Source organism: Paroedura picta, chromosome 5 (assembly GCF_049243985.1).
Source record: "Paroedura picta isolate Pp20150507F chromosome 5, Ppicta_v3.0, whole genome shotgun sequence".
NCBI classification, from domain to species: Eukaryota; Metazoa; Chordata; class Lepidosauria; order Squamata; family Gekkonidae; genus Paroedura; species Paroedura picta.
Genome location: NC_135373.1, coordinates 102726099 through 102752665, shown reverse-complemented (window position 1 = coordinate 102752665; position 26567 = coordinate 102726099). Strand labels below are relative to the sequence as shown.

Below are 26567 nucleotides of genomic sequence, written 5' to 3'. Positions count from 1 at the left end.
AGATTTGCTAGCTGCAGCAGCACCCAGTGCTACCATGGCAATGTATCTTTCCTTTTTTGCCGTCTGAGTGGCAGGGAAAAATAAAAGTTAGGCAACAAATTCTTTAAGGAACAAAAGAAAATACATTATTTGGAGATAAACTAACCAGAGAGTCGCAATAGGTAGGTCTGTTGGCATGCTCGGGTATGAAGCTGAAGTTTATAACATTGGAAACACTGAACTCTTTAATAATGCATCATCATTGAACACATTATGGTACTAATTGTTGCCAAAATGACTTATATTTAAATGCAATCGCTTGACATTTTTGTGTATTTTTTTTTATTGCTCCCTCAAATTTCCCATATTTTCGATTAGAAAATTTGAGAAAATCCTCAGACTTTTTCATGCTGTACATTCGGAATGAGAAAATATTCTGTAGATTTTTTTCTGTGTTTCCCCAAATACTTTCTGTGCTATAAATTTTGAGTGAGAAAACTCTAGCTGGAGGAAATATTTTACCTACTGAAAATTGGTTGAGGGTAGTCTTTGGGAAAACCCAGAAAAAGCCCCTCTTCCTAGCAAGGCAACTTATGAGTATCAATGACCCTTTACGCGCTGGGAACTTCACTGCCCCAGCTCCCATGCAGGAGTACAAGTTGGGGGTGGATGAGGTGCACCAAGCCAAATGCTCCTCCATGTGGGTGCAGGAAGAGGTGGGGCTACCTGCCACGACTAAAATTCCAGCCTGCAGCCCGGCATGAAACCTCCAGTGTGTAAACAGTCAATGAAGTTCCCTGAGACATCCATGTCAGTTTGAATAACAAATAATCTTATGGCTGTAGCCAGCTCTGATTTTCTGACTGACCCCATGGCAGTTGCCTGGATTTTGGAGCAGTGCAACATGATATCTCTCCACTCCACATGAAGTGCTGCATCAGCATGAAGAGCCATCGGACACAGTGTGCTGCATGTTCTCCAGGAATAATTTTTGCACTAGTGGTTGTTCTCCAAAACTTACACGGGCAGCTCTTATGCAGATGCATCCATAAAGGAGCAAGGCCAAAACATTTCATGAAATAACCCAGCTTTCTCTCTATAGCAGGCGATCTGGACAGTCATGGAAGGGTTTCCTGAATGGGTGGGAGTAAATTAATTTTTATATATTTTCTAAATTGTTAAGCATTTAGCCGGTAATACGACCATATATGATTGTGTTGACTTGCCCCACCCCGATGATGGGCCAGGAGGGGATGAGAAGAGAAGGGGCCCTGGGTGGGCATGTGCATAGCTATGCTTCCCAACTGTATTCTGCATGATCACACCTCTTCTGGGGTTTCTCAGAGCCTGAAGAATGTCTCAGGGGTTTCTCGATGGGAAAAATAGTTGAGAAAGGGTGGTATATAGACATGGCAGGTGCTTGTAGGACCAGGGAGCTGGGATGCAAGGAGTTTGAGTTAATGAGGACTCCAATGCGTGTCCAAAGTTCTTTGGGTGAAGTAGAAATGCAGAACGCCCTTTGAATGATCTACTAATTCAACTGGATCCTATACATCTTTATTTGGATGTAAGTCCTAATGTTTCATTGGGGGTTATTTTCCAAGCCATAAGAGACTAAGTACATGAGACAGGGAGAATGGCATGAATTAGATCCCAAACTTTTTGGGTTTAAAAGCAGGTGTGTGGGGCCCCTGTTTTCAACTGGGCCAGAGGGGGGTGGGTGGAAATCTTAAGCTTTCCCTCTGCGCCATTTTCCTGATGAAAAATAATCGTGTGGAGGATTTGCCCCACATTCTGGTCCAGATGAGTGCAAAGAGTCCCTGCCGCAGGGACTGTCTTCCCTCAACCCACCATGAGAATTGATCAGGCCATCAGACACGAGGCACCAAAGGTTGCCAGACAGTAGTAACCTCATTTCCAACCTGGTTGGTTGGTACGTTGGGCTGGATGACAACTAATGCCCTGTAGAGATCCTTTTGGTGCTCCATGCTGCTCTGCAGGCGCTGTGGGAAGCATTTCCAAAGCAAGGATCTCCGATCGTTATTTAAAAGTTGCATATATTTTGGCACTGGTTACTATTCTTTATGCAGTTTGTTGTCTTTAATTATGAACAGGGATGGGGGACTCATTCAGCACCAAGGGCCATATTGGAAATTTATGAGCTGAAGAGCTGGAGCTCATCTGCATACTTTATTAACATGTTTGGGAATTGTGATAAGTGAGTTAGTTTCATAGCTGTATCTTTCACTCTACTGAATCGCCAGCTGCTCATATTCTGCAGCCCTTAAAATGTGTCTCCCTCCCTCCACGTTTTTGTGATATTAAGTTAAGAGTCTTTTCTATTTGCCTTCCAATTTCCAAGTCTTTCAGGAACCCCCTTGTTGCATTGGCAATGTCCATGAGAGCTAGCACCTTATCTAGAAAAAAATATTCAAGGCTAAAACTATGAAGCTTTGGTTGGTTAACTACTTTGCATGTATATGGTCCCAAGCTCAGTCCCTGTTAAAAGTGTAACCAGTGTTGATCCTGAAGAATAACTGTAGGAATCACCACATTTTAAGAACTAGTTCCCTCTCTTCCCCTTCAAGGTGCTAATCAAAAGACGGAAGCAGGTGGGGAGCTGAAGGATTAAATCCTCTCTCTCCTTTCCAGGGTCCTGATTCAAATTGCATCCGTGCACCTGCCCAATTTATCTTTTCCAGGCTGAAGGACATTTGTGATATTCGTCATGCCTGTTTGTGCCCTGACCTCCAAGGATGAAGGGTTGGGCTCGGTACGTGACAGGTTCAGACTGTTTCTCATCCTGCTGAAAATAATTGGAGCTGTGCAACAGACCTGGAAGAGTTTCATTTGTGGAAGAGTTATTAGGCTAGGATACAGCCACCATGCTCATACTAATACCAATGCCTCAATGGCAGACACGGATCCCTCTTTTACTTCCACTCCAGGAGGATAACGGATCACTTTTAGATGTTTATGCCCCACTTGTCACCATTCATATACCTTCCAGCATCTCTTCCAGTGCAGCACTCTGGATGTTGTACTAATGTTTGCATTTATGTATATATCTATGCCCTGCTCTTTTGCCCAACGGGGACTCAAAGCAGCTTACAGCAGCAGCTTTCTCCTCCTTCTCCTTCTCCTCCTTCTCCTTTTGCTCCTTTTACTTTATGTCTTCACAACTGCCATCCTGTAAGGTAGTTTAGGTAAGTGCTAAGCCCAAGGTCACCTTTGGGAGCCTTGGCAGTCCAGTGGGGATTTGAACTACCCAGATCCTGGTTTAGCCTTAAGGCCACTGCACCAGGCTAGCTTTTGGGAAACAGAGCCTGGCAAAAGGGCTCCTGGTTTAACTGGGGTTTGGAGGCAGAGGAGAGTGGGCTGGAGACAGCCGGCTTTTCCCCTTGAGCTCACAAGATTCCTTTCTTTGCTGCAGCCCCTGATCAAGGTGGCTTTTGACATGTTGGCTTCACGTTAAGTGTAGCCTTTTTGGGTCCTCCAAAGGAAGCTGTTACTTTCTTTTTCATGAGCAGAAATGTTGATTGAATCCACCCCAGTATGAGGGCAACACCTGCAGCTTGTTCATTACAGATAGTTTAAATATTTTTTTAAAAAAAACCCTGTCATTGCATGCTCCAAAGGACTCTGGGGATTATTGTTGAAGGTGCATAGAAAGATATGGCCGGATATCTGCTGGGTGATTTTGCTTTTTCCTTTCCCAAGGAGATCTATTGATAAAGACCTCATGACGTCATGACGTCATTTCTAATGCCCCTCCTCTTATAGCCCCTGTGCTTGTTCATTTGTTTGTTTGTTATTTCTTTCTTTCGATATCAAACACTCTGCAGTTCGTGCAAGCTATCGCTGTTTCTGTTTGTTTCCACCACTTATCCTTCAGGTTAATCATTCGTACTCATAAGTCTGCCTTCGTGCTGATCTTTTCTTATTGTGAATTTCTTACAAAAGATGGGGGGGGGCTATTTTGTTGGAAGACCTTCCAGGAACAAGGATAAACATCTCTAGTTTGAATAGACAGTGCAGAGGACGGTTACTACCTTCGTGTTCTGACAGACAAGTCAGTAGCTAGAAATACTCTCAGCACCCTTCAGCAGACTCTCTGCAGGCCACGTATGGCGTGTGTTCAGCTAGGGCTCCTGGCTCTCTCTCGGGTCTACTTCTGCTGCTCATGGAAACTGCCAGTACCTGGTTCTGGTTGTTGTGCTAGCACTGGACCCTGAACACAGGCCCAAGGGAGCTTGGCAGCCAAGAGTGGACTCCAGGAACCATCACGAGCAGTGAGGGCAAATCAGAGAGAGATGGCCAATTTTAGCTGCCCTGCCACATAGACTCCCAAGAGCTGGGATGAAGGCTGCACAATTGATGGTCCACTAATTCTAATGGGACCGATGAGCCATGGCTGGCTACCCATCAGTAAGCCTGACCGTGACTGTGTCGGCCTGTGCCGGGCCATCCCAGATGATGCTTTCGATAGGACCCAAACTTTCCCCTTAGAGACACTGCCGTCTGCTTGGATGACTGCATGCCAGGCCCCAGCCCACCCAGCAGGTGGCCCTGAGGGATTTCTTAAAGTGCTGGAGGGGTGGGGGAGGGCATCAAAACGCCAAGTGGCATCCAAGGCCCCGAGCTGCCACCTGGTTTTGTGGCAGGCCAGCCTGGGCCTGCTCATGCAGTCTGCCCTCCCCTGGCCACATGAAAGAGGGAGGGAGAAAGGGACAGCAGGCAGCTGTGAGTTCTGCTGCTGCCAGGCTCCCCCACCCACCCAGCTTGCAGGAGGAGAAGGTTCCTCCTTGCCTGCCCAGCTCTGTGGGTACCTGGCTGCTGGTGGGTAGGTTCTGCATGTCTGATGCTGAAAAGTCCTGGGATGGCCTTGCTTCCTGTAGTAATAACTGGGGCGGGGGGGGGGGAAGCAATTGCTCTTGACCTGTATCACTGCTGTGCCAGAAAAACGGGGGGGCAGCTATCTGGATCTTTCCTTTGCAGCAGGGATGACTTCAGCTTCCCATTCGCCCTGGGAAAGGCAGGGTCTTTGTCCAAACCTCCCCCCTCCCAAAGTCAGCCCTCCTATCTGAGATGAAGGGATTGGGGGAAGCGCCTGCCTGACAGTGCAGTTGCCAGGATGAGTGAGAATGCATGAAGAAATTGTGGAACTTCTGTACAATCTCAGTATTTCATATTAATATTTCTATAATCTTTGTTTCTAAGTGTTCTGATACTTGGCAGTCATGTGGAAGCCAGTCTCTCTGATCGCAGGCATGCAGCGATTTATGTTTATGATTTCTGGTGCTAGTAGTAGAATTACTACTGCTGCTACTACTAATAGTAGTCCAATGTCCTCAGTGTCTGTGGCACTTTGCAGGATAAGAATCACAAAATCATAGAGGTGGAAGGGACCTCATGGGTCATCTCGTCTTACAGTCGCCTTCCCTTTCCTCTCCCCGCAACAGACACCCTGTGAGGTGTGTGAAGCTGAGAGAGTCCTGATATCACTGCTCAGTTAGAACAGCTTTATCAGTGCTGTGGTGAGCCCAAGGCCACCCAGCTGGCTGCATGTGGGGGAGTGCAGAATCAAACCCAGCATGGCAGATTAGAAGTCTGCACTCCTAACCACTACACCAAACTGGTTGTCTATGCATGACACTCACAACCCTATCGCTCATCCACTGTAACCTGCCACCCACCTGATCCTTCACATCTGTCAGATGGCTATCTAAAAGGTATCCCCTGTGCAACCACCGAGTCACGTCTGACCCTTGGGGTGACGCCCTCTAGCGTTTTCATAGCAGACTCAATACGGGGTGGTTTGCCAGTACCTTCCCCAGTCATTACCGTTTACCCCCCAGCAAGCTGGATACTCATTTTACCGACCTCGGAAGGATGGAAGGCTGAGTCAACGAGCCGGCTGCTGGGATTGAACTCCCACCCTCATGGGCAGAGCTTTCAGACTGCATGTCTGCTGCCTTACCAGTCTGCGCCACAAGAGGCTCATGATGGCTATCTAGCCTCTGTTTAAAAATTTTCAAAGATGGAGAACCCACCACCTCCTGAGGAAGCCACTGAGAAACTACTCTAACTGTCAGGAACTTCTTTTGGATGTTTAGACAGAATAAGTTCCTGGCAGTTAGAGCAGTTTCTCAGTGGAATAAGGCAACCATCAGTTCTGAGGTGCTTTGCATGTAAAACTGGATCCCAGAGGAAAGGAGATGAAGGTGCAGGTATGTAGGAAGATGTATTGTTCTGTTCAGGTACACAGGTTAAGTGCAGGTAGGACTTGAGGACTTGGCAGCGGTGCTAAATGCTGCATAGAAAAGGCAGGCTCCAAAGAGGGATTTGGTTACTTATTGGTAAGGAAAGTCTGCCTGCCTGTCTGCATCTCTCTCTCTCTCTCTCTGTTTTTATCCTGCCACTTCCACATAGTGGCTCATGGTGGGTTACAACGATCATCCCTAACCCCCCAAACAATCATAAAACCCTATTCAACCCATTACAACCCACTTTGATGGCTCTAATCTTCCCCAGCCCCATTTATAGCTTGCCTGTTGGAGGCCTCAAATGGTTTGGGTCATTCTCGTGGAGTAGGTAAGGCTGAGAGCTTGTGACTAGACCAAGGTTCCTCAACAAGCTTCCATGGCAGAGTTGCCATTCATGGTCCTATGGTATCAGGAGAGGACCTTGGCCTCCATGCCCTGGTGCTGGCCCTCCAGAGAAACTGGTTGGCCGCTGGTCTGATCCAGCAGGGCTCTTCTGTTCTGAGGGACTGCCTCTTCCAATATGTTCTACACAATTCATGCCTATACATTTTAATTATGTTGTAAACCACCTCAAGCCCATTTTGGGAGAGAGGCAGTCTAAAAGTCTAATAATAATAACAACAGCAGCAGCAGCAGCAGCAGCAACAACAACAATAATTCTTATGTGGCCTGCAGCAGTGGAAGAAAAGGTTCCAGGCCTCACTCAGCCAGGTTTCCAAGCAAGCTCTGCCTTTCATGTGTAAATGAAAACCATTTGTCTTCCCTCCCCCTCCTTTCCTTGCAGCCAAATGGGAGGTGTTGCAGCAGTTGGGGCCTTGCTTTAACTTTGCCCTCCCCAGTTCTGCCCTTGCGTTGTGTGTGTGTTTGAATTTCTTTGTGGTTTCTGAGTGGCAGGCCTTAGCGTCTTTAGCCTTAGTGAGCTCCTAATGAAGCCTGGCTATCTTCTGCCACCTCCACGCTGGCTCCTTGGGTGCTGATGATGCAGCCCTGGGCCTAGACAAGCCTCATTTGAGTGACAGGTGTCAGCCTGAGCGGAGAGGTAGACAGACGATACCACTGTGGGCCGGGATCATCCGGGCTGACGTCCAATAAGGGTGGTGAAGGAAGGGCAGCTGGATGCCTTTGAAAGCTCTGGGCTTACATCCACTGCTTCTTCCCTGACTGACAGCGTTCTGCAGGAGTGGCCAAAAGACCTGCCTATGCAGCTGGAAGCAACTTTTGCAACCCAAATACTAACAGAGTGATGTTTTCATTTGCAGCCTTTGAGGCAATGGGGTGGGGGGTAGGGAGTGCTGGGGCTTTGTGCATGAACATAATTTGAATAGAAAACAGGTGAACCTTCATCACCCTCGGTCTGCCCCAAGGATGCCAAAGGCTGCCTAGTGCAGAAATGGGTAGGCTGTGGTTCAGAAAGCCCCCTTCCCCAGATCTTTCCCCTGATGCAAGGCAGCTGGCCCCGGAGGCTCCGGTACAATTTACAGAGGAAAGATCTAATCAACATCCTCCTCCTCCCGGCATGTTTCTTTCCAGTTCCTCTTCAGAAGTGCAAATAACTACAATGGGAAGTTCAAAGCAAAGCTCGCTGTGTGCGTGCCGTTCTCTCCTTTGAGTGCCGACATCTTCAGAGCATGAAGGCCACAAAGGAGAAACGCTGCACTAGAGCTTCAAGTTGGGAGCCTTTTAGGTGTCCTCAGGGAAACGGCGGCAGTGCAGGAAGAAAACAGAGTGGGCTGCAGATAATAAGCCAACCAGAACAAGGGGCTCCAATCAGGGCCGGATTTTCCTATAGGCTAACTAGGCTTCAGCCTAGGGCCTCAAGATCAAGAGGGGCCTATATTCCACATTTTTATAAAGGTTAGTACCAATCACAACAAGTTTCATTTAACATATTGACATATATCTCAGTAATTATGTATTTTATTATCTCTCGTATAATTTAGAAACTAAAAAATGGGAGGTGAAAGGCCCACATAAGTGGAATAGCCTAGGGCCTCTTTTCAGGTAAATCCGGCCTTGGCTCCGATACGGCACAGCTTAAGAATCAGCACTTAGGAGCAATCCTAAGCAGGCCCACTCAGATGTTGTGTCCCTTGTATTCCACAGGGCTTACTCTCAGGACAATGTTCTTAGGGCTGCAGCCTTACTGTTGCGGGCTGGGAAATGTCAAGGGCTGGGAACCTTTCCCAAATTAACCACTTTTCCATGTTTGCCATGGAACCCACACATGCTGCGGGGGCATCGGAGGTCTGTTTTAGGCTACAGCGGTCACAAGTGAAACTGACCTTGCCATGGGAACCTCACCAGTGCCCCATGTGAGTGCCTGCTGGAACATTGCCCAGCCCTTTTCTACCCCTGCACTATCCTGGGGCTAACCATCAGTCGGCTAGGGACGCCAGCCTCCAGGTGGTAACAGAAGAAAGAACCTACCCTAGGCTATAATAAACATTTAAACAATTTAACAATAAATATACATAGAAATGTCTTATCTCTTCTTTTAATTGTCATAGAACAACCAAAACGGCCTCCAGATTTAAACCGTTTTCAAAGGTATTTTCATTAGTGGTTGTTATCAGTGGTTGTTTTTCCAACTTAGTATTTGCTGGTGAAGTCCTTCACTAGGATCTATTCTTTTTCACAGAATTTAAGCAATATATATATATTGGCCTTTGGCTCACAGGTATGGGGAAGTTTTGATAACAACCACTGATGAAAATACCTTTGAAAATAGTTTAAATCTGGAGGCCGTTTTGGTTGTTCTATGACAATTAAAAGAAGATGTAAGACATTTCTGTGTATATTTATTGTTAAATTGTTTAAATGTTTATTATAGCCTAGGGTAGGTTCTTTCTTCTGTTCTCATACTCATTTCGAACCGTCCTCTTTTCGTGGTAGCCTCCAGGTGATGGCTGGAGATCTCCTGGGGTTCCATCCAATCTCCAGGCAATGGAGATCAGGTCCTCTGGAGAAAGTGCCCACTTTGGAAGGTGGATTGTAATGCATTATATGCCATCGAAGCCTCTCCCTTCCCTGAACCCTGACCTCCTCATGCTCCACCCCCCCAAAAATTCCCAGATATTTCCCAAGCCATAGGTGATAATCCAAGGAAGTTCCTGAAGAAGGTGAGTGCCTCACATTTCTCCTACAGTGGAACCTTCTGGCCTCAGTGTTCAATTTCCCCTTTGCATGATTCCCCCCCCCCTCATACAATATAATATTTGGGTTATTTAATTCTGCACTGTGTGTGCTCATTTCTTTTGGACTTTGCATTGTTTTTATGCTTGTTTGGTTTTGGAGTTAAAAAAAATATTTTTATGCTGTCAGTTAGCAAAGGCTGTGCTGCAATTGGCGGGTTTTTTCATTTAAAGGTGTGGTTAGATAGTTTAGTCTTCCACTGCTTAATATTTAGTGAGGTTGCTTATTTTATTGGCTTCTAGTTTTATTTCAGATTCATGGAGGTGGTTCTTAGGTTTTTATTTTAGCAATGTATTATTTTTATTGAATACTGTATTCTGAGTATCAGCTTTTCTCCAAATTTGTATTGGCTGCAAATATAGAAAATCGATACTTAAAATTAATATTATCTGCAAAGGATATTCCTGAACGCAGAGAACAAATTCAAGTAAATCCCATTTTATTTAGTGGAGCTTAAAAGGTAAAGGTATTCCCTGTGCAAGCACCGGGTCCTGTCTGACCCTTGGGCTGACGCCCTCCAGCATTTTCATGGGAGACTCAATACAGGGTGGCCTTGCCAGTACCTTCCCCAGTCATGACCGTTTACCCCCCAGCAAGCTGGGTACTCATTTTACCGACCGCTTGTTTCACACTCCTTTCTATACCCATTGTGCAAGCTGCATGGTCAAGAGGGAAACATTCTTTCCCTGGATCAGTTATGCCACTGCCCTTAAGACACATCCCCACTAAAGAGAGATGTGATGCTCCCCGCTTCCAAAGAAGCATCAGAAGAGTTTTTCGGTCTCTGTAGGACAGCTGTCAATAGAGTTGCTGCTGCTGCCACCACCACATTCCCTTGGTGGGCACAGATCATACCCAAGCAGAGTGAAGAGTTTTAGATCTATGTTTAAGAGTGAGAAGGGGAACTGAGCCTTTAGGGAAAAGGGCAAAAGAGACAATCTAGAAGGAGGAATGTGGAAGGGGAGAAACTAGAATGAATGGATGAGTAGAAGGAAGGAAGGAAGGAGGGAGGGAGGGAGAGATGGAGGGAAGGAAGGAAGGAAGGAACAGCAACACAGAAACAGATGAAAGATTTAGGGGCAGGCAGCCAAAGTCTAACAATGTAACTGCCCTTTTTGCACAAACACAGAAACATACTGCCTATCTCATAATAAAGGATTATGGCTGCGGATACATCTGTGAGCAGCTGGTATGGAATTCCTTCACCAAAGATCACGCAGCTGTGAAGCCATAGGGGTTTGTCAGCAAGATTAGTAGATATCTTACAATGCTATATCAGTTTCTATAGGGTAGCAAGAGTAGGCTCATAGCAGCCACCAATATATTCATTGCCTGTTCCCAAACATTTGCAAGCATGGAACAGAAGCAACATTGGGATACTTGGTCAACTCTGCCCTTGAAACACAGGTTGTTGCCCCATTCAGAGATGGATGGTGAGACTGGTAATTCTAGCAAATCTCTCCAAAATAGGGACGAGGCAAGATCCCAAGAGAAGAGCTTGGGATTTTGGAGCCCGCTTTTTTACTATCCAAGGAGTCCCAAAGCAGTTTACAATTGCCTCCCCTTCTTTTCCCCACAGTAGACACCCTGTGAGGTGGATGAGGCTGAGAGGGCTCTGAGGGAACCTGTGACTGGCCCAAGGTCACCCAGCTGGCTGCACATGGAGGAAGAGTGAGGAACCAAACCTGGCTCTCCAGATTAGAGGCTGCCACTCTTGACCACTGCACCAGGCTGGGACTGTCTTTGGCTAAACAAGGATAGCTGCAGCAGGAGAACAGAAGCGAACTGGTGCAAATGAACCAAGTCAGGAATCAGAATTCCAGAACCTTGGGGCTGCCCATTCCCATAGATCTCTCAACTGTCCACGCTGAGATTCATTATAATTTCTTTGGTAATAAAGCAAAGCTAGTTTCTTCTCCAGAAAACCAGTGATGCAAGAGGATGGATTGTCCACAGAGCAGCATAAGGACTGCCCAAGGCAGGTTTGGAGGCCTCCAGGTATGGAGCGCCATTCCTTTGGGCAGGGCCTTGGACAGATGATCCTTCACATCAGCAGATTCTGAATATGGGTCTTCCCTGCCCTAGCACTGACATTTAGGCCAGAAGCCTCCACCAATTTTTAGCATTCCAGTGTGACACTGAAAAATGCAAGATGGAGAGAACCTAGTAAGCAACTTGTGGGGTATACAAACCCCAAGGATGCCTGTGGGCAAGACATTGTTTCTCTCTCCTGAAGGCCCTCCCGGTTTGGAATGCACTTCTGTGAGTAAGAAGAAGAAGAAGAGTTGGTTCTTATATGCCGCTTTTCCCTACCCGAAGGAGGCTCAAAGCGGCTTACAGTCGCCTTCCCATTCCTCTCCCCACAACAGACACCCTGTGAGGTGGGTAAGCCTGCTGCTCCCGGCATAAGGCTCTCCTCAACCCGGCAACTCTGCTGGCTTTTGCCAAGCCGATTCAGGGGACTGCATCCAGCCCTTCTACCCCTCAGCAAAGGAGCCCTTTCCTTTGGCCTGCCTAGCTCCACAGGGGCCCAGCAGCAGCAGCTCCCATAGAGAGCAAGGCGTCTTCCACTGGGCAGCTTTCACTGATGTGCAGTTCACATTTCTTTGTTATCCATCTTAGGTGTCACTCTTGAAAAACAGGCAGTCAGGCTATAAACGTGGTGAATAAATCACAAATATTTTAAACAAATATATCCCTGGCGCTTCTTCCAAATCTTATGCTGCGCCATTTGAACAACAACTTGAAAGGATGTGTCTGGGTAGCCACCCTCCCTGAGTCTGTTCTTGTATCCCTGCTCCCAAATGTGCTTGTGAGCAGGGGTAGTCAACCTGTGGTCCTCCAGATGTCCATGGACTACAATTCCCATGAGCCCCTGCCAGTAAATGCTGGCAGGGGCTCATGGGAATTGTAGTCAATGAACATCTGGAGGACCATAGGTTGACTACCCCTGCTTGTGAGGACTTGGCCATTGCTCTTCTGACCATTTCAATCCAGCTGCGAGGTGACCTTCAGTGATCTGTGGAGCCCCCTGACCAGTCGTCCACAGAAGCCTGAAGGAATGACAGACAGCAGAAGAGCCTCACCTTCAGGGTCTGGGACCCTACTCTGGGCATATGGGAAAGGACACGGAGATAAAAGCCTCCTGTTGTACTATGAAGTCTCTGAGGAGCTGTTTCTTCTGCTCTCTGCCTTGGACTGTCTGCTTTTTGCCAAATGCATAACAGAGATAAGAAATCTTTTACCAATCCAAGAGGAGTTCTCAGCATTATAATGTGCCAATAGAGTGGAATCTCTTATGGGGATACTTATATTCCACACGGTTTTTCAAACTGAGTGCGCCCAGGAGAAAGAGGGGAAACGCATGAAGGTGTTTGATGCAACAGGATGGAGAGTGAATAGATGCGCTCGCTTCATGACTCACAGAACAAACAGAGGCCTTTTCCTCGTCTTGATTTCCGCGGCTGGAGCTACCGATATCCCAGCAAGGGAGTCTGAGATAGGCATCTGTGATATTAATGCGTTCAGAAAACCAAACGCCTACCTGCAGTCTTGAGAGAGGCTTGTAAGAGGCTCGTGGACAGTGGTGTGCATCCAATCATTCATGCACAGACATGTTCTCACATTCCTCTCCATTGCTGCAGCCCCTTCTGATCCCCCCAAAGATAATTCACCAGGCTGCAGGATCCACAATGAAGAACAACAATGCCCATTGACGGGCTGGGGCGCAGAAAGCCATGCTGCATTTTTGGAACAGAAAGAAGCGATTTTGTCCACTCGTCCTCACTCCACCCTCCACCCAAGACTGCATGTAGCGTGGCAATGCCTCCACAGGGCTCCTGCAAACTAGGGAATGGTCTTTCCCAGAGTTCGGGAAGGGCTGCAGGAACACAGTAGAATGCAGGAAAAGTCCATGATCCATGCACAGTGTTATTTTATTTATTATATTGTATTATATAGCTACCTGTTCTATTATGTAGCTACCTGTTCGGAGGTTTGGCTCATAGTGTTACAACTATCCAGAGGCAGATCACAGACTAATCAAGTAGACTTGGTAACCACAAGGAGATATCACAGAGACACTTGCAGTGCCACCCTCAGCAGGGTCATGCCCTTCCAAGGCTTTTGAAATCCTAGGATCTCTGCTCAAAATGGCAATGTCAGCTTGTCACTCATTTGGACACTTAGAGCCAGTTTGGTGCAGTGGTTAGGAATGCGGACTTCTAACCTGGCAAGCCAGGGTCAGTTCTGCACTCCCCCACAAGCAGCCTGGTGGGTGACCTTGGGCTCGCCACAGCACTGATCAAGCTGTTCTGACAGAGCAGAGATATCAGGGCTCTCTCAGTCTCATCCACCTCACAGGGTGTCTGTTGTGGGGAGAGGAAAGGGAAGGCAACTGTAAGCCGCATTGAGACTCCTTTGGGTAGAGAAAAGCGACATATAAGAACCAACTCTTCTTCTTCTAACTCAGGGGTAGTCAAACTGCGGCTCTCCAGATGTCCATGGACTACAGTTCCCAGGAGCATTTGCTGGCAGGGGCTCCTGGGAATTGTAGTCCATGGACATCTGTAGGGCCGCAGTTTGACTACCCCTGTTCTAACTAGTACGTGTGTTAAGAGTCATCAAGTTGCAGCCAACTTACGGTGACCCCATAAGGTTTCTGAGGCAAGGGCTCATGCAGAGGTGGTTTGCCATTGCCTTCCTTTGCAAAGTGTCCCTGGGTGGTCTCCCATCCAAATACCAACCCTGCTTAGCTTCTGAGATCGGATACGATTGGGCTATGCTGTAACATTTCACATCCCCGGGGCTCACTGGATCCATGTGGGTTTATTCACACATCTGGGCCCATTCACATGAAAAGCGGGGGACTGGGGAGTCTGTTTTTTTAATTATAGTTTTCTGCTTGAGCGTTGTCAAACGTTCCCAGCTTAACTTTCATTCTAAAGACTTAATGGGGAAATGAGTTGCAAGGAAACAGAAAACAGCACCGATTTTTTAAAACCATCTTGATTTCCGTCCACACAAAGAAATACAATCGAAACAGGATTTTTTAAAACCAATGCTGCCAGAATGAGAAAGACCTTCAAAAGCGATGCTTTGTCTCTAGCCGGGATGAAAAGATATAGCATTCAGTTCAAGATTTTTCAAATTAACTATACAGGCTTCATATTTTGATCTGTTCCTTCCCTGGCCCTAATTCTTTTGTATGTGCTCTGGGAAAAAGCATGAAGGGAGGAATTTTTACTAATGAAGGAGTTGGTAAAAGAAATTGTTCCTCTGAGCAGGAACACTGATTATGCCAACCTGTATCTTCTCCCTCTAATTACAAGCTCAGGAGGCAAGGAACAAAGCAAGGGTTGAGCTTTTCCTGAAATAAGATGCGCCTCCCTAGTCTTACAACACCCAGGGGCTCTGAGGTCCACAAGGACTCTTTCTCTTTAACATTTTCCTTGTCCATTTTTCCTTGCCTACTGGTCCGTATGTCAGAATCGCCTCTAAATATGTGCATGTGGAGGGCTCATTCAGACCTCTGACTGCAGGGGAAGAAGGAGGGCCAAGTCATCAAAGGAGATGGTTCTCAAGATACCTGGAAAAGAACAGGTGTTTCCTGTCTCCCCGTGAACCTGCTCAGGATGGTGGTCCTCCTGCTATTGCTGTGTACTGCAGCCCTCACGTCTCTGGTGCTCCCGCTCCCTCCCGCTGTCCTGAAAACAGCCATTCGTGGTGCCTTTCAGGACAACATGAACCTACCCATCTCCTCTGGGACAGCGAGGGCTGTGATCCTGGCTCTTTGTTCTTGTAAGGCTAAGGGGGATTTGCTGAGCTGTGCCTCAGCTATTGTCATCGTTCTTCAGAACGCTCTGCAGAATTCGCACCAGGGAATTCGTTTCCTCCTCCCAGTGACTAAAAGGTAAAGGTAAAGGTATCCCCTGTGCAAGCACCGAGTCATGTCTGACCCTTGGGGTGACGCCCTCCAGCGTTTTCATGGCAGACTCAATACGGGGTGGTTTGCCAGTGCCTTCCCCAGTCATTACCGTTTACCCCCCAGCAAGCTGGGTACTCATTTTACCGACCTCGGAAGGATGGAAGGCTGAGTCAACCTTGAGCCGGCTGCTGGGATCGAACTCCCAGCCTCATGGGCAAAGCTTTCAGACGGCTGCCTTACCACTCTGCTCCACAAGAGGCTCTCCTCCCAGTGACTAGAGAACTCCTTTTGGTTTTCTCAAGGGGATTCTAGGTTTGGCTTAAGAACCACAGGAACCCTGTCGGGGCTAGGTCCAGGCGGGGGTTTGCCTCTGCATGGAAGGAAGGAGGCCCCGGATTTAAAGGGAACATCCATATGATGTGTTTCTGATTCCAAGCAGCACTCATGGCATTCCCTTTAAGCTGAAGAAAAAACTGTTGGTCTCCTGTTTAAAGGGGTGGCTGTGGGTGAAGCAGCCACCAACCTAACAGGATGTGAGGAAGGGGAAAGCTAAGCTCTGCCTTCAAAATGCCACAGGGCAGCTATGTATAGAGATCAGGTAGCTGAGGGGGGAAGCGAAGGCCTTAGCGAGCAGCTCATTCAGGCCCAAGATGCTGCAGAATATTTCTTCCACACTGATGTTGTCAACTTATCTGCTTTCTTGGACCCAAGACAGGTGCACTGTTTCCCTATTTACCTAACCTTTCCCCCTGCAGAACTTAAGTGTGCATATGTTTTTCTCTGTGTATTTCTCAATAAAATACAAAATTATTTTTGGAACCAAATTAAAGGTAGGTAAAGGTATCCCCTGTGCAAGCACCGAGTCATGTCTGACCCTTGGGGTGACGCCCTCTAGCGTTTTCATGGCAGACTCAATACGGGGTGGTTTGCCAGTGCCTTCCCCAGTCATTACTGTACCAAATTAGGCTTGCTTATTCCAGGATTTCTCCCAGGTGAAGCACCCCGTAAAAATTGATATAAAAGATCTTGCATCACCCAGCCTTTGGATATATTCATAATTCCTCACAATCCCTTTTGAGGGATCCAATTTGGGTAACAGTGTTACAATTTGACTTGGGAAGGGAAGGGGATTTCTGGGCCTGCAGGCAGCACACTTGCTGTTGTATCTCGGCTTTTGCGGAGGACGGAGGGCAGTAGCAACATATGGCACAGTGACAGGAAATCCTGGAAGCCCTTTCCCCGTGCCTTCTCCTGCAACAGGGTTCCATTTATGCTGGATGGCCAGCCAACGACAACTGCCCTGGGCCCTCTGCTATAGGAGGGCTGACTCCCCATGGGTCTGCCCCCTGGTGGTGAAGGGAAAAGGAGGAGCGGAGCAGGCTGACTGCCCATGGGTCTGCCCCCTGGTGGTGAAGGGTAAAGGAGGAGCGGAGCAGGCTGACTGCCCATGGGTCTGCCCCCTGGTGGTGAAGGGAAAAGGAGGAGCAGAGCAGGCTCCTGCCGCTGTCACTCACAGCTGCCTGTTTGGGGGTTGAGCCACCCTTTCATGGGGTCCTACAATCATGGTGACATGCCACTTCCACTGATGGACCTACCTTCCTCACAGGGAATGAGTGTTGCTCCTGACTTGGCTTCCAAGGGGGTGGGTGGGGAGAGAAGTAATATTGCAGCCCCATCTTGAACTTTTGTCAGGGGTCCCAGAAGAAAGAAGAAGAGCTGTTTTTTTTACCCCACTTTTTATTACCTGAAGGAGTCTCAAAGTGATCTCCAAACACCTTCGCTTCCTCTCTCTGCAACACCCTGTGAGGCAGGTGGGGCTGAGAGAGCTCTGAGATGACTGTGACCGGCCCAAGGTCACCCAGCTGTGTGCGGAGGTGGAGTGAGGAATCAAACCCTGTTCTCCAGATTAGAGGCTGCCATTCTTAATCACTCCACCAAGCATCCAGTGTTGGAAGCAGCCCAGTCAAGCATTCCTCCCTGGTAGAATACGAAGTGCCCGTCTAATCCCCTGCCCTTGAGCAGAGAGGTTTTTGGGTAAAGGAGTTAGAAAGGTTTACTGAGATTCTTCCTTAAACCCGAGGGGCTAAAAACCTGTGTGGAGAACACAAGCTCTCCTGCAGGGCCTTGGCCCTTACCCAAACCTACCTGCCGGTGGACAAAGTAAACCACATGTTGGACAGTCACAAGCGGCTCTGTGTGAGACACATGCTCCATCCAGGCCTCTCGCTAGGAGACGACCGCCCTGCCTTCGTCCACAGTGATTAAGTGTGTTGTGCTCACAGGAGATCTGAGGCAGGAACAGCATGGGAGGCTATCAGCCAGGCTGGAAGCGCACGAGCAAAGCTGTGTGAGCCTGGTGCAACTAGCGGGAGTGTGGAGCGGCAGAACCGAGGAGGAAAAGACTGCAGAGGCTCCAGACCGAGAACAGCAACGACTGCTACAAATCAAGGTTGTGCTCCACTGGCAAACCCCAGCTGGAGATTTATTAATACTAAAAGGGCATTCTGAAGCTGAGGACACGCAGGGACAGAGGTGTCCTGGCACAACCAGGCGGGAGCCTTGGGTTGGACATCTCAGGTGGCAGAGCGATGAATCATGGCTCAGTTGCGCTGGCTGGGAAATATGGGGGCTTGGGACTGGATCGCAGGGGTCCGATGCGGGTCAGGGAGTTGTCAGAACAGGGTGAAAGATGTGCTGGCCAAAGTCTGCTCCTCCTCCTCCTCCTCCACGCACTGCCTTCCTCCTCCATGCGCTGCCAACGTGCGGCTTCCGTGAGTGTGGCCATTGCACTCCAGCTCATGTGCAGCCTGCCTGTTCTGCTACAGCAAGCCACAAAGAGGAAGAGAGCAGCTCATTCATTTCCTTTCCCGAAGGGTCTCTAAGCTGGGGCCCTTTTCGACAACAGCCTCCGTCCAGTTCCTTGCCTTCACACCAGGCAGCTACCCAGGGATGCCTAACCCCTCGCAAATCACTCCTGCTTACCCTCGGTGGCTTGTTCTCTCCACCCTCCGCCCCACATACGAGCCTCCGAGACCAATCCCTTTCTCTGACCGTAATGACATGACAAAACCAATAACCATGCAGCGAGAGGGAATCAAATTCATTCCTGTTTGCTTCACAAGGCATCAGGGAGCCAGTCTCTTTTTCGCTCTGGGATGTCTGCAGAAGGAGGGTCCAGTCGGTCTCTAGGTATGGAGATTAGAGCTCAGAAAGAGGGTTCATGAAAATGAATAGGGAAAGGCCGTGGAAGGCAGAGTGGGCAAGAACAGGCAGCATGGCTGAGCGGCGTTTGCAGTTTACAGACAAGCACATGAGCAATGGCAAACCCCAACGATCTCTTCCAAAGCTTCCCAGCTTTGAAAATGATCACCGCAGCAATAGTCAAGCGTTGCAAGGAGCCCCGTGACATAGTGGCAATAGTTTGCAGCTGGTAAGATGGAATACAAGAGGTGTGTTCTACTTGATGGGATTAGATCCTGCTGGATGTAAACAAAACAGGCTTCAAGGTGTGCATTTCTGCATCCTGAACAAGATAGAAAGGAAGACTTAAGCTGCACTCCGAAGTGCATTTACTGGGGACTAACACTGTAATTCTAAGTAGGTCTACTCAGAGTCCTATTCAGCAAGGTTTTACATTGTGCCTTATTAAATGTGCCAAAATCCACTTGAGCTTCAGTGCAACAGAAGAAAGGTGAATGTGAAAACTGGGTTTGGAGGAGATAGTGATACTCAGCAATTGGGGGGAGGGGGGATTGATCTGTTGGCTTCCAACAGTTGGCTTCCCTCACTCTTCTCCAGATGTTTCACCTGAGATGAGACTCCCAAATTAACTCCCAAATTAATGTTGATGGCCTCTGTATTCATGATCATGTATAGTTTCTACACAGAAGTGATAACTCTATGGAAAATCCAACCCCTTGACCGAATTTGGAGTGTGGATCCATTTCTCCCTAAAGCAGGGGTGGTCAAACTGTTGCTCTCCAGATGTCCATGGACTTCAATTCCCATGAGCCCCTGCCAGCATGTGCACCATGTGGCCACCTGTGACTCATGGAAATTGTAGTCCATGAACACTTGGAGAGTCACAGTTTGACTACTCCAGCAGGAAGAGAGAAAGCCAGGCTGGTCATAGATGGATGAAATAGAGGAGGAAGCAGGAAGACTGAAGAAGGCATTTCTGACTGCCTGGCCTGAGGGCTACATCAAACACTTCCCTTCCTAAGCATCCCCAATCGCATTTATTGACATAGTACATTTCAATATGTCCCAAATACTTCATACGTATTATCCCAGGAACAACGATTCATTAAGTAAGATTAAGGATATAATTCATCTTTTTGTCTCAGGAGCTGAGAACTCCACAAACTTCTCCCAGACCCTGGTCTCGTACTCTACACCACGCTCTAGTTTGTAGCTTCACCCTCCTGGAGCAAATGCATTCAGACAGAGGCGCATGCCCTAACATGTGTATACATTAGGTGCAAAAACCCAAAAGGGAGTTGTAACATTACTGTGTGGAATATCACTGTTCCTTGCAACTTGAGAAAGTATCACCTTTTTCTTGGGGTGGTGAGTAGGGGGATGAAATGAAGGGAAAACTGTTTACAGTGTCTCAATTAAAAATTGATAGGGCTACCATGGACCAGACAAAGTAACAGGAGGAGGCAAACCTGGCCTATAGGTGACCATCCCTGCTGAACTAAAATTTCATTTAGAAGATCTACACAGCCAGAATCTAAATGAATGTCGGTTTCTCCTTGACAGCCCTGCAAGTCCCCATTCAAACCCAACAGGATGATATTCAGGCCAGACACTGATGTGGGGAAGGGGCATTTGAGCTTAGCTGCCTAATTAAGTCTCACCCCTGACTGCTCAGGACTGAAAAAGAGGAGCTCTGTAGTGCTGGGTACCCTACCCCAAACTTTAGGTGGTTTAAGAAGCTTTGTATGTCTAGATTGCGTAGGTAAGGTTTGGCAATTTAGAACAGAATTTTCTTGATCTTAAATTTCTGACCAGAACATATATATGAAAAAGAAGATGGGCTCTTTTTTGTCATATTGTAATACTGGGATTTTAGATTGCAATTTGAGTTTTTAAATTTGTAAGCCAGTAGATGTATGCTTTGCAGGTAAAGATAAAATAATAAAAAAGCCAATAGGACAGGTGTGTATTCATAGAATCATAGAATCATAGAGGTGGAAGGGGCCATACAGGCCATCTAGTCCAACCCCCTGTTCAACGCAGGATCAGCCCAAAGCATCCTAAAGCATTTTACTGACGGAGAGGGAAAGTGCACAATCTTCCAAGAAATAACTAAAACAAAGAGAATATTCTGAAAAAATTGAACATTTGAAAAAGCCAAAGGGGCAGATAACAGCAGCGGAACACCTTAGGGCATCCCAGAGACCCGGTAGCACTCGCTACACTAAATATTACCATGTTGGAATGGCACAGCAAAGAATTGCTCACCCTCTGATACATGTTTTTAAAAATCCCACCCAATGCATGTTTATCTTCACTAGGTCCTACGGTGCTGGAAAGGGGCAGTGGCTCAGTGGGAGAACATTTGCTTTGTATGCTGAAGGTTCCAGGCTGCTTCATCTGAAAGGATCAAGTTGTCCTAAGTGAGCAGCTTCCCCTGAGGCCCCAGGGAGCTGTTGCCAGCCAGAGGAGACCCTGCTGCCCTTGATAGACCTAAGGCCTGACTCACTGAGAAGCTGCACAGGCATTCCCAGGGGCTTACTTCCATAGCACTGCAGCCATCACTGACGCTGGAGCATTACAGGAGAGAAATGGTGCCACTCATCACTGCTCCTGTTCACCAGTCTGTCTTCCCTCCAACAGGTGGCTTCAGGAATCTGCCTTTCCCTGTCCTAGAAATTCTCATCCTGGGCAAAGTTTGAAATGGCAAAAGCCACTGGGAACCAGCAACACAGGAGGAACCATGTGCCCCAAAGAGCTGGCATCAGCAACAGCTATGCTTAGGTGGGCAAGGATCACGTTTCCCCCAGGGTCAGAATAGAGCAGAGGTGTCTCAGGGCAATATTTTGGCTGTAGGTGGCCCTGCAACTAAAGTATTGCCTTGAGGCAAGGCATCGGTCAGCAATTGAGGAGGCTGTGTGGAAACACCACCACAGGCCTTGACACCCATCCGGGCCTTCTGTCTGTGGACCTGATGCTCCTTTAAGGACTGATTGTCAGTTCATGAAGGCCAACAAAGTCTCCCACATGAAAGACATATCCAGCACACAAAAATGCATGCTGTTCGTTTGGGTTCCCTTCGAGGGCAATCCTGATCCATTACAGCTTTGAAGGGGGGTCTAGGTGTAGAGTTCAGAAGTCCCACCTTCCTTGCCAGAAAATGAAACAAAAGAAGGGATCCCTTCTTTTCTCTTGCCACTGGCCGCCCTCAGAGACAAGCCTGGAAGGGAAGGGAGGAAAAGAGTCTCACCCACCCTGTCAGTGGGCAACCGAGTCAGGGAAACTTGTCAGCTGGCCTGTCTTCTTCAGAGAAGGAAGACTAAAAGAATTTTTTCCAGGGGACAGCTTCCCAGTCCAAGGGAAACAGAAGCCCTGTCCCAATGCCTTTCTTGGGAGCCATGAACCAGCCCGTCCATGGGCTTGTCAAAATTCGCACTGTTATGCTGGGATGGGGAGAAACCAAGAGCTTCCCTTCCAGATGGGAGGGCAGCTGGGTAATCCGGAGGTCACCTGGGCCTAGGTGCTCCCTTTGGGGCTGCCCAGCTCGGACCTCCGGTCCCCCTGACCCAGGCCAAGGGGGATGCTTCTTCCAGGGCCACGGTGGGTGGCCGGTGGCCCCTGCCTTGGGAGCGGGGACTGGGGAGGGCAAGTTTCTCTTAGCCAGTGAGGTCCAACTCCAAGCTCCAGTGGCGCTGCACAGGCCGGAGGGGGAGCTGTGTTTGCCAGCACCCTTTCTCCCCCTTCCTCATCTACTGGGCTTTTGGGGGGAGGGGAGGGGAGGGGAGGGGGTGGCCGTGACCCCATCCCGCAGGGCCCCTGCTGGAGCCTCTGGCCTGCCCCTCACGCCCCTTTGGCAGGGCTCCGGTTTCCCAAAGGCCCGTTTAGACCGGCAGAGCGAGAGACAGAAGGAGCGAGGGACGTCTTGGGAGGGGCGGGGCAACGAGGGGCTTTTAATTAATCGGCCCTTGCCCTTTTAATCGCCCCGTGATCTCAGCACAGCGGAGCCGGGACGGGGGAGGAGAGGCGAAGCGGGACTCGCGCAAAAAGGGAGCCGGGAGCAGAAAGGGCTCCGCTTCTCCCCCCTCTCCCCACCCCCAGCCCCGCCGTCCCCCGAGAGCCCCGCCGGACTAGCGCTCCAAGCCCGGCCCCTTCGCCTATGCCTGGGGGTAGCGGGGTGGGTGGGTGGGTGGAGGCGCTGGATGCCGGGGAGCGTGGCCAGGAAGGCGCTTGGCTCTTGGGCCCCCTCCCTCCCCTCCAGCCTCTTTCCTCGAGCCTCCTCCAGGCTTCCTCCGACCGCTGCACTTCCTGGGGGCTGCCCGGGTCCCCAAGAGAGGAGAGCGCCTTCTCCCAGAGAGGTGGGGGGGGGGGGTGTGATGGGGTGTGTGTGTGTGTGTGTGTGTGTGAGCCACCCCCGATGAATCTGCCCGTGTCGACTGGGGGGGGCGGGGGGGGGGGGCGGCGGGGCGCTCTCCGGGAGCCTTTGGGCAGGGAGGTCCTCTGCGGAATGTGGGGAAAGGCAGCGGCTGGGCGGGCGGGCGGGCGGGCGGGCGAGCGAGAGGGCAGTATGCAGTATGCGTCAAAGAGACCATCGCTCAATGAAGTCACTTAGCTATTCAAAACATGTTCAACCATCACTCAAGCGTTTGCACCAAGAGCGGGGGTGGGGGTGGGGGCGGGGGTGGGGGGATCGGGCGCTTCTTCTCGGCCGCAGCCCTTGCGGGAGAGCTTTCTGCCCCCGACTTTCTTTGGGGGGGGGGAGAGGGGGAGACACAGAGGCGACCCCCCCCCCCCAGGACAGCCTGCCAGTCTCTCCCTCCCGGTCCTCCACGGACCCCCTTGGACCGCTTCCGCGGGAGCCCGTGCTCAGGCAGCGGCGGCAGCCACGGCGATCGGAACCGGTTCGGTTGAGGCGGGGACCACATCGGCATGTACATGCGTGTCGACAGGAGCCGTGCGTGGCCGCCGCCCCCCCCCCATCCCTCCCTCCAAGTTCAGATTCTATTCTTAAACATACAGTCTACGGTGATGCGATACCCGGCCGTCGAGCACCCCTCGATTTGCATCAGCCTCCTCCCCCCCCTTTCCCACGCACGATCTGAAGAGCCCCCCCCGCCCCGCACACACACCAGCTCTCCATATCTCTCCCGAAAGCAATGCTGAATAGCACATTTCAAAGCAAGCCACGAACCTCCCTCCCTCCCTCCCTCTCTCCCGCCCGCCCTCCTCCCCTCGCCTATTCACAGCCTCGGATTTCAGAAACTGGCTGCAGTAGCGATTCTCTGCTGCCATCAGACATGTCAATCCGGGAGGGGGGGGGGAGAGAAAGCGCCGGGCTCGCTCTTGCTCAGGATCCCTTCTGACCGGGAGGGCAGGGCAGGGCAGGGCAGGGCAAGGCAGGGGAGAGACAGGGCTTTCTACCACTTGTTCAATGGGAGATCTGCCCATGATCCCCGTGGAAAGCAACGCAGACCAGACCACAGCCCAGCCCAACCGAGACGCAGCTGCTTGAAGACACTGCGAAAGAAAAGTCTGCCGGAGACGACCGCAAGCCCTGGAGTGGCACCGAAGGAGGCAGCCCCAGACAACCGCCAGATCTGTTGTTGTTGACATTAGGAGCACTGTTGATGGGAAGGAAAGCGGGCAAAGGAAGTTGTGGGGCTCCCCCCACCCCCCGTCACTCTCCCAGACTTATCGTCATCAACCCAGTTCGCAAAAGGAGACCAATTATTTCTCCCCTGTCATTACAAGCCAACAGCGCACTCCAACAACACAGTAATCCCTTTTCTCTTTCTTTCCCAAAAAAAGAACCCCAAAAGAAGCCGGGAAGAGGTGGGTCGAACACAGTTTCCTTTTAAGAAGGTCTTTCTGGATGCTTTCACAATACGGAGTGTTTTTCAGTTCGCAGGGCTTTCAGGGGGACAGGGCAGGGGGAGGAGGGGAGGGGGAATGGAACAGAATGAAGACGTGTGCCTTGGATATTTTTAACTTTGTCCTCAGAAACTAACCCAAGCACCCTGGCTCCCTGGCGGTGGGGCTGAAGTGAGAAAATGGTGGCCTGGGGAGGGGGAGAGGGGGCAGGAGGGAAGGGGAGGAGGGCGATCCGGAATCAAATACCTTCCAGGCAGCAGGTTCTCCATAATCCAGAATGGGTCATCACTTCCTCGTTCTTTTTGCTGGTTTCATTCTCGCCGGTACCTTTCATCTTGCAAACCCCTCTGGAGTAGAGCCAGTAATCGGTCCCCACAGCTATGGTCATGAGGCTGAAGGCAGCGAAAGCACCAACGGTGGTTAAAAGCATCTGAACACCTCTGTCAAAGAGCCCCATAATTCTTCATTATACAAATACCCAACCGCCTTCTGATTCTTGGGCTGTGTGGATGTCTGTATGTTAATAATAAAATAAAATAATATTTCCTCTAATAATAAGAATAGTATAATGGATATCTATTTGAGATCGATAGAGAGAAATCTATATATATATCTATATATATATATATATATATATGTGTATATAAAAAGGGAGGTAAGAAAGCCCACAGAATCAGTGTAAATGAAGAGAGAGAGAGAGAAAAAAAAAATCACACGGGAAGAGGCTTGCCTTTTGAGAGAGAAACGTTCCAGCTTGTTAGTATAATATGTGTGTCTGTGTGTGTGTGTGTGTGTCTTAAAAAAATAAAATAAAGGGAAAAAATAGATAACCCCCCCCCAAAAAAATGAGATGCCTTAATCCCTTTTTCTAAAATTCTGGTCTCCAGTTTCCATATGTAATGGCTAATTTGGAGATGGCTTCCACAGTGAACAGGGGAGCAGCGGCGGCGGCAGCAGCGGCAACAGAGACAGCATCCTCCTCAACACACTCTCTCATTATCTGGACCTAGACAGTTAGAGACTGTAAGAGCAGCGATGCAACCTTCAGCCTTCTTGCTTAGCTCTGCAGCCTGCGCCATGAAAAATCCCTTTTCTTTCCCGTTGAGCTTCCTTGGATTTTTTCTTCTTCTTCTTCCTCTTCTTCTGGTGGGGGGGTTCGCGGCTGGCTTGCGCTTGTTTCAGTTCTCTCCTCTCTCCCCCTCTCTCGGTCTCTCTCTCTCTCCCCGCTTCCTCTACCACCGAGCCGGACTGGCAAGTATAGCGTAAGCCCTTGATTTCGGCTGAACAGGTGCCGAGGTCTCGCCTTCCATGGCTGGCCCCCCCTGCCACCAGCACAGCGGCAGAGCAGCAGTCCTTCTCGGTGGTGCTGTTGTGGGTCGTGGCGGCAATATGGGCAGAGGAGGGGGGAGTTTCTCCCGGAGAACCAAGACGGGTTTCCCTTCCTCCCCCCTCTCCGCAAAGCTGCCGAAAAGAAAGGAAACCAGGAGGCTTGCTGCAGGATAAGCTGCCCGTCCGTGTCTCGCGCCTCTCCTTGCCTTGCTAGTTCCGCTCCCACCTACTGCATTAACGTGGTGGTGCTGAAATGGACAGCTCCCCTGCACCGATCACTCCGCGGTGCTGAAGAACAGCTCTTTTACCTCTTTGCCCGGGGTGCTGCTGGGAAAACTGGGGGGAGGGATTGGGGGGGGGGAGATCTTCCTCTTCCTAGATCCTGTCCCCCAGCATCTGCAAGTGATAGTAACCCTCCTAGGTTCTCCCGAGCAGGAAGGGCGGGGGCGATCAGCCTTCCTGCTTGTCCTTTTCCCGTTTTTTTTTTTTACCCCTCTTCCAAATTCTGAAATGATTACTCCCTTAAGCTTCAGAAGCTCAGAGAAAGGCGTAGCTGGATCTCTGTGTCTCTCTCCACCCCCCCTCCCATTCAGCCTCCTTCTCATTCCAGTTATACATGCCCAGAGCTCCAAACACAACCCTCACATCACAATTAGACCAGCAGAAAACTTCAATCAGCCGTTTCTTTCCCTGGGAGACACTGAAAATGCAAGCGGAAGGGTAATTTGAAATATTCTCTCTGTTTTAGTTTTTAATATATATATATATTCATAAATCACACCACCTTTTTTCATTGTCCTAGGTTG

The 26567-nt window shown here is 49.4% G+C and overlaps 1 protein-coding gene across 1 annotated transcript in view; it reads right to left on the bottom strand.

Moving 5' to 3' along the window:
- The window catches only part of CACNG2 (calcium voltage-gated channel auxiliary subunit gamma 2), a 140323-nt gene extending 114274 nt beyond the window's left edge, over nucleotides 1-26049 (bottom strand). Inside the window, exon 1 of the mRNA XM_077339622.1 lies at nucleotides 24679-26049. Within this exon, the coding sequence (XP_077195737.1) occupies nucleotides 24679-24889 (211 nt within the window). The 5' untranslated portion in view covers nucleotides 24890-26049. The remainder of the gene's footprint in view (nucleotides 1-24678) is intronic.
- Between the last annotated feature and the right edge of the window lie 518 nt (nucleotides 26050-26567).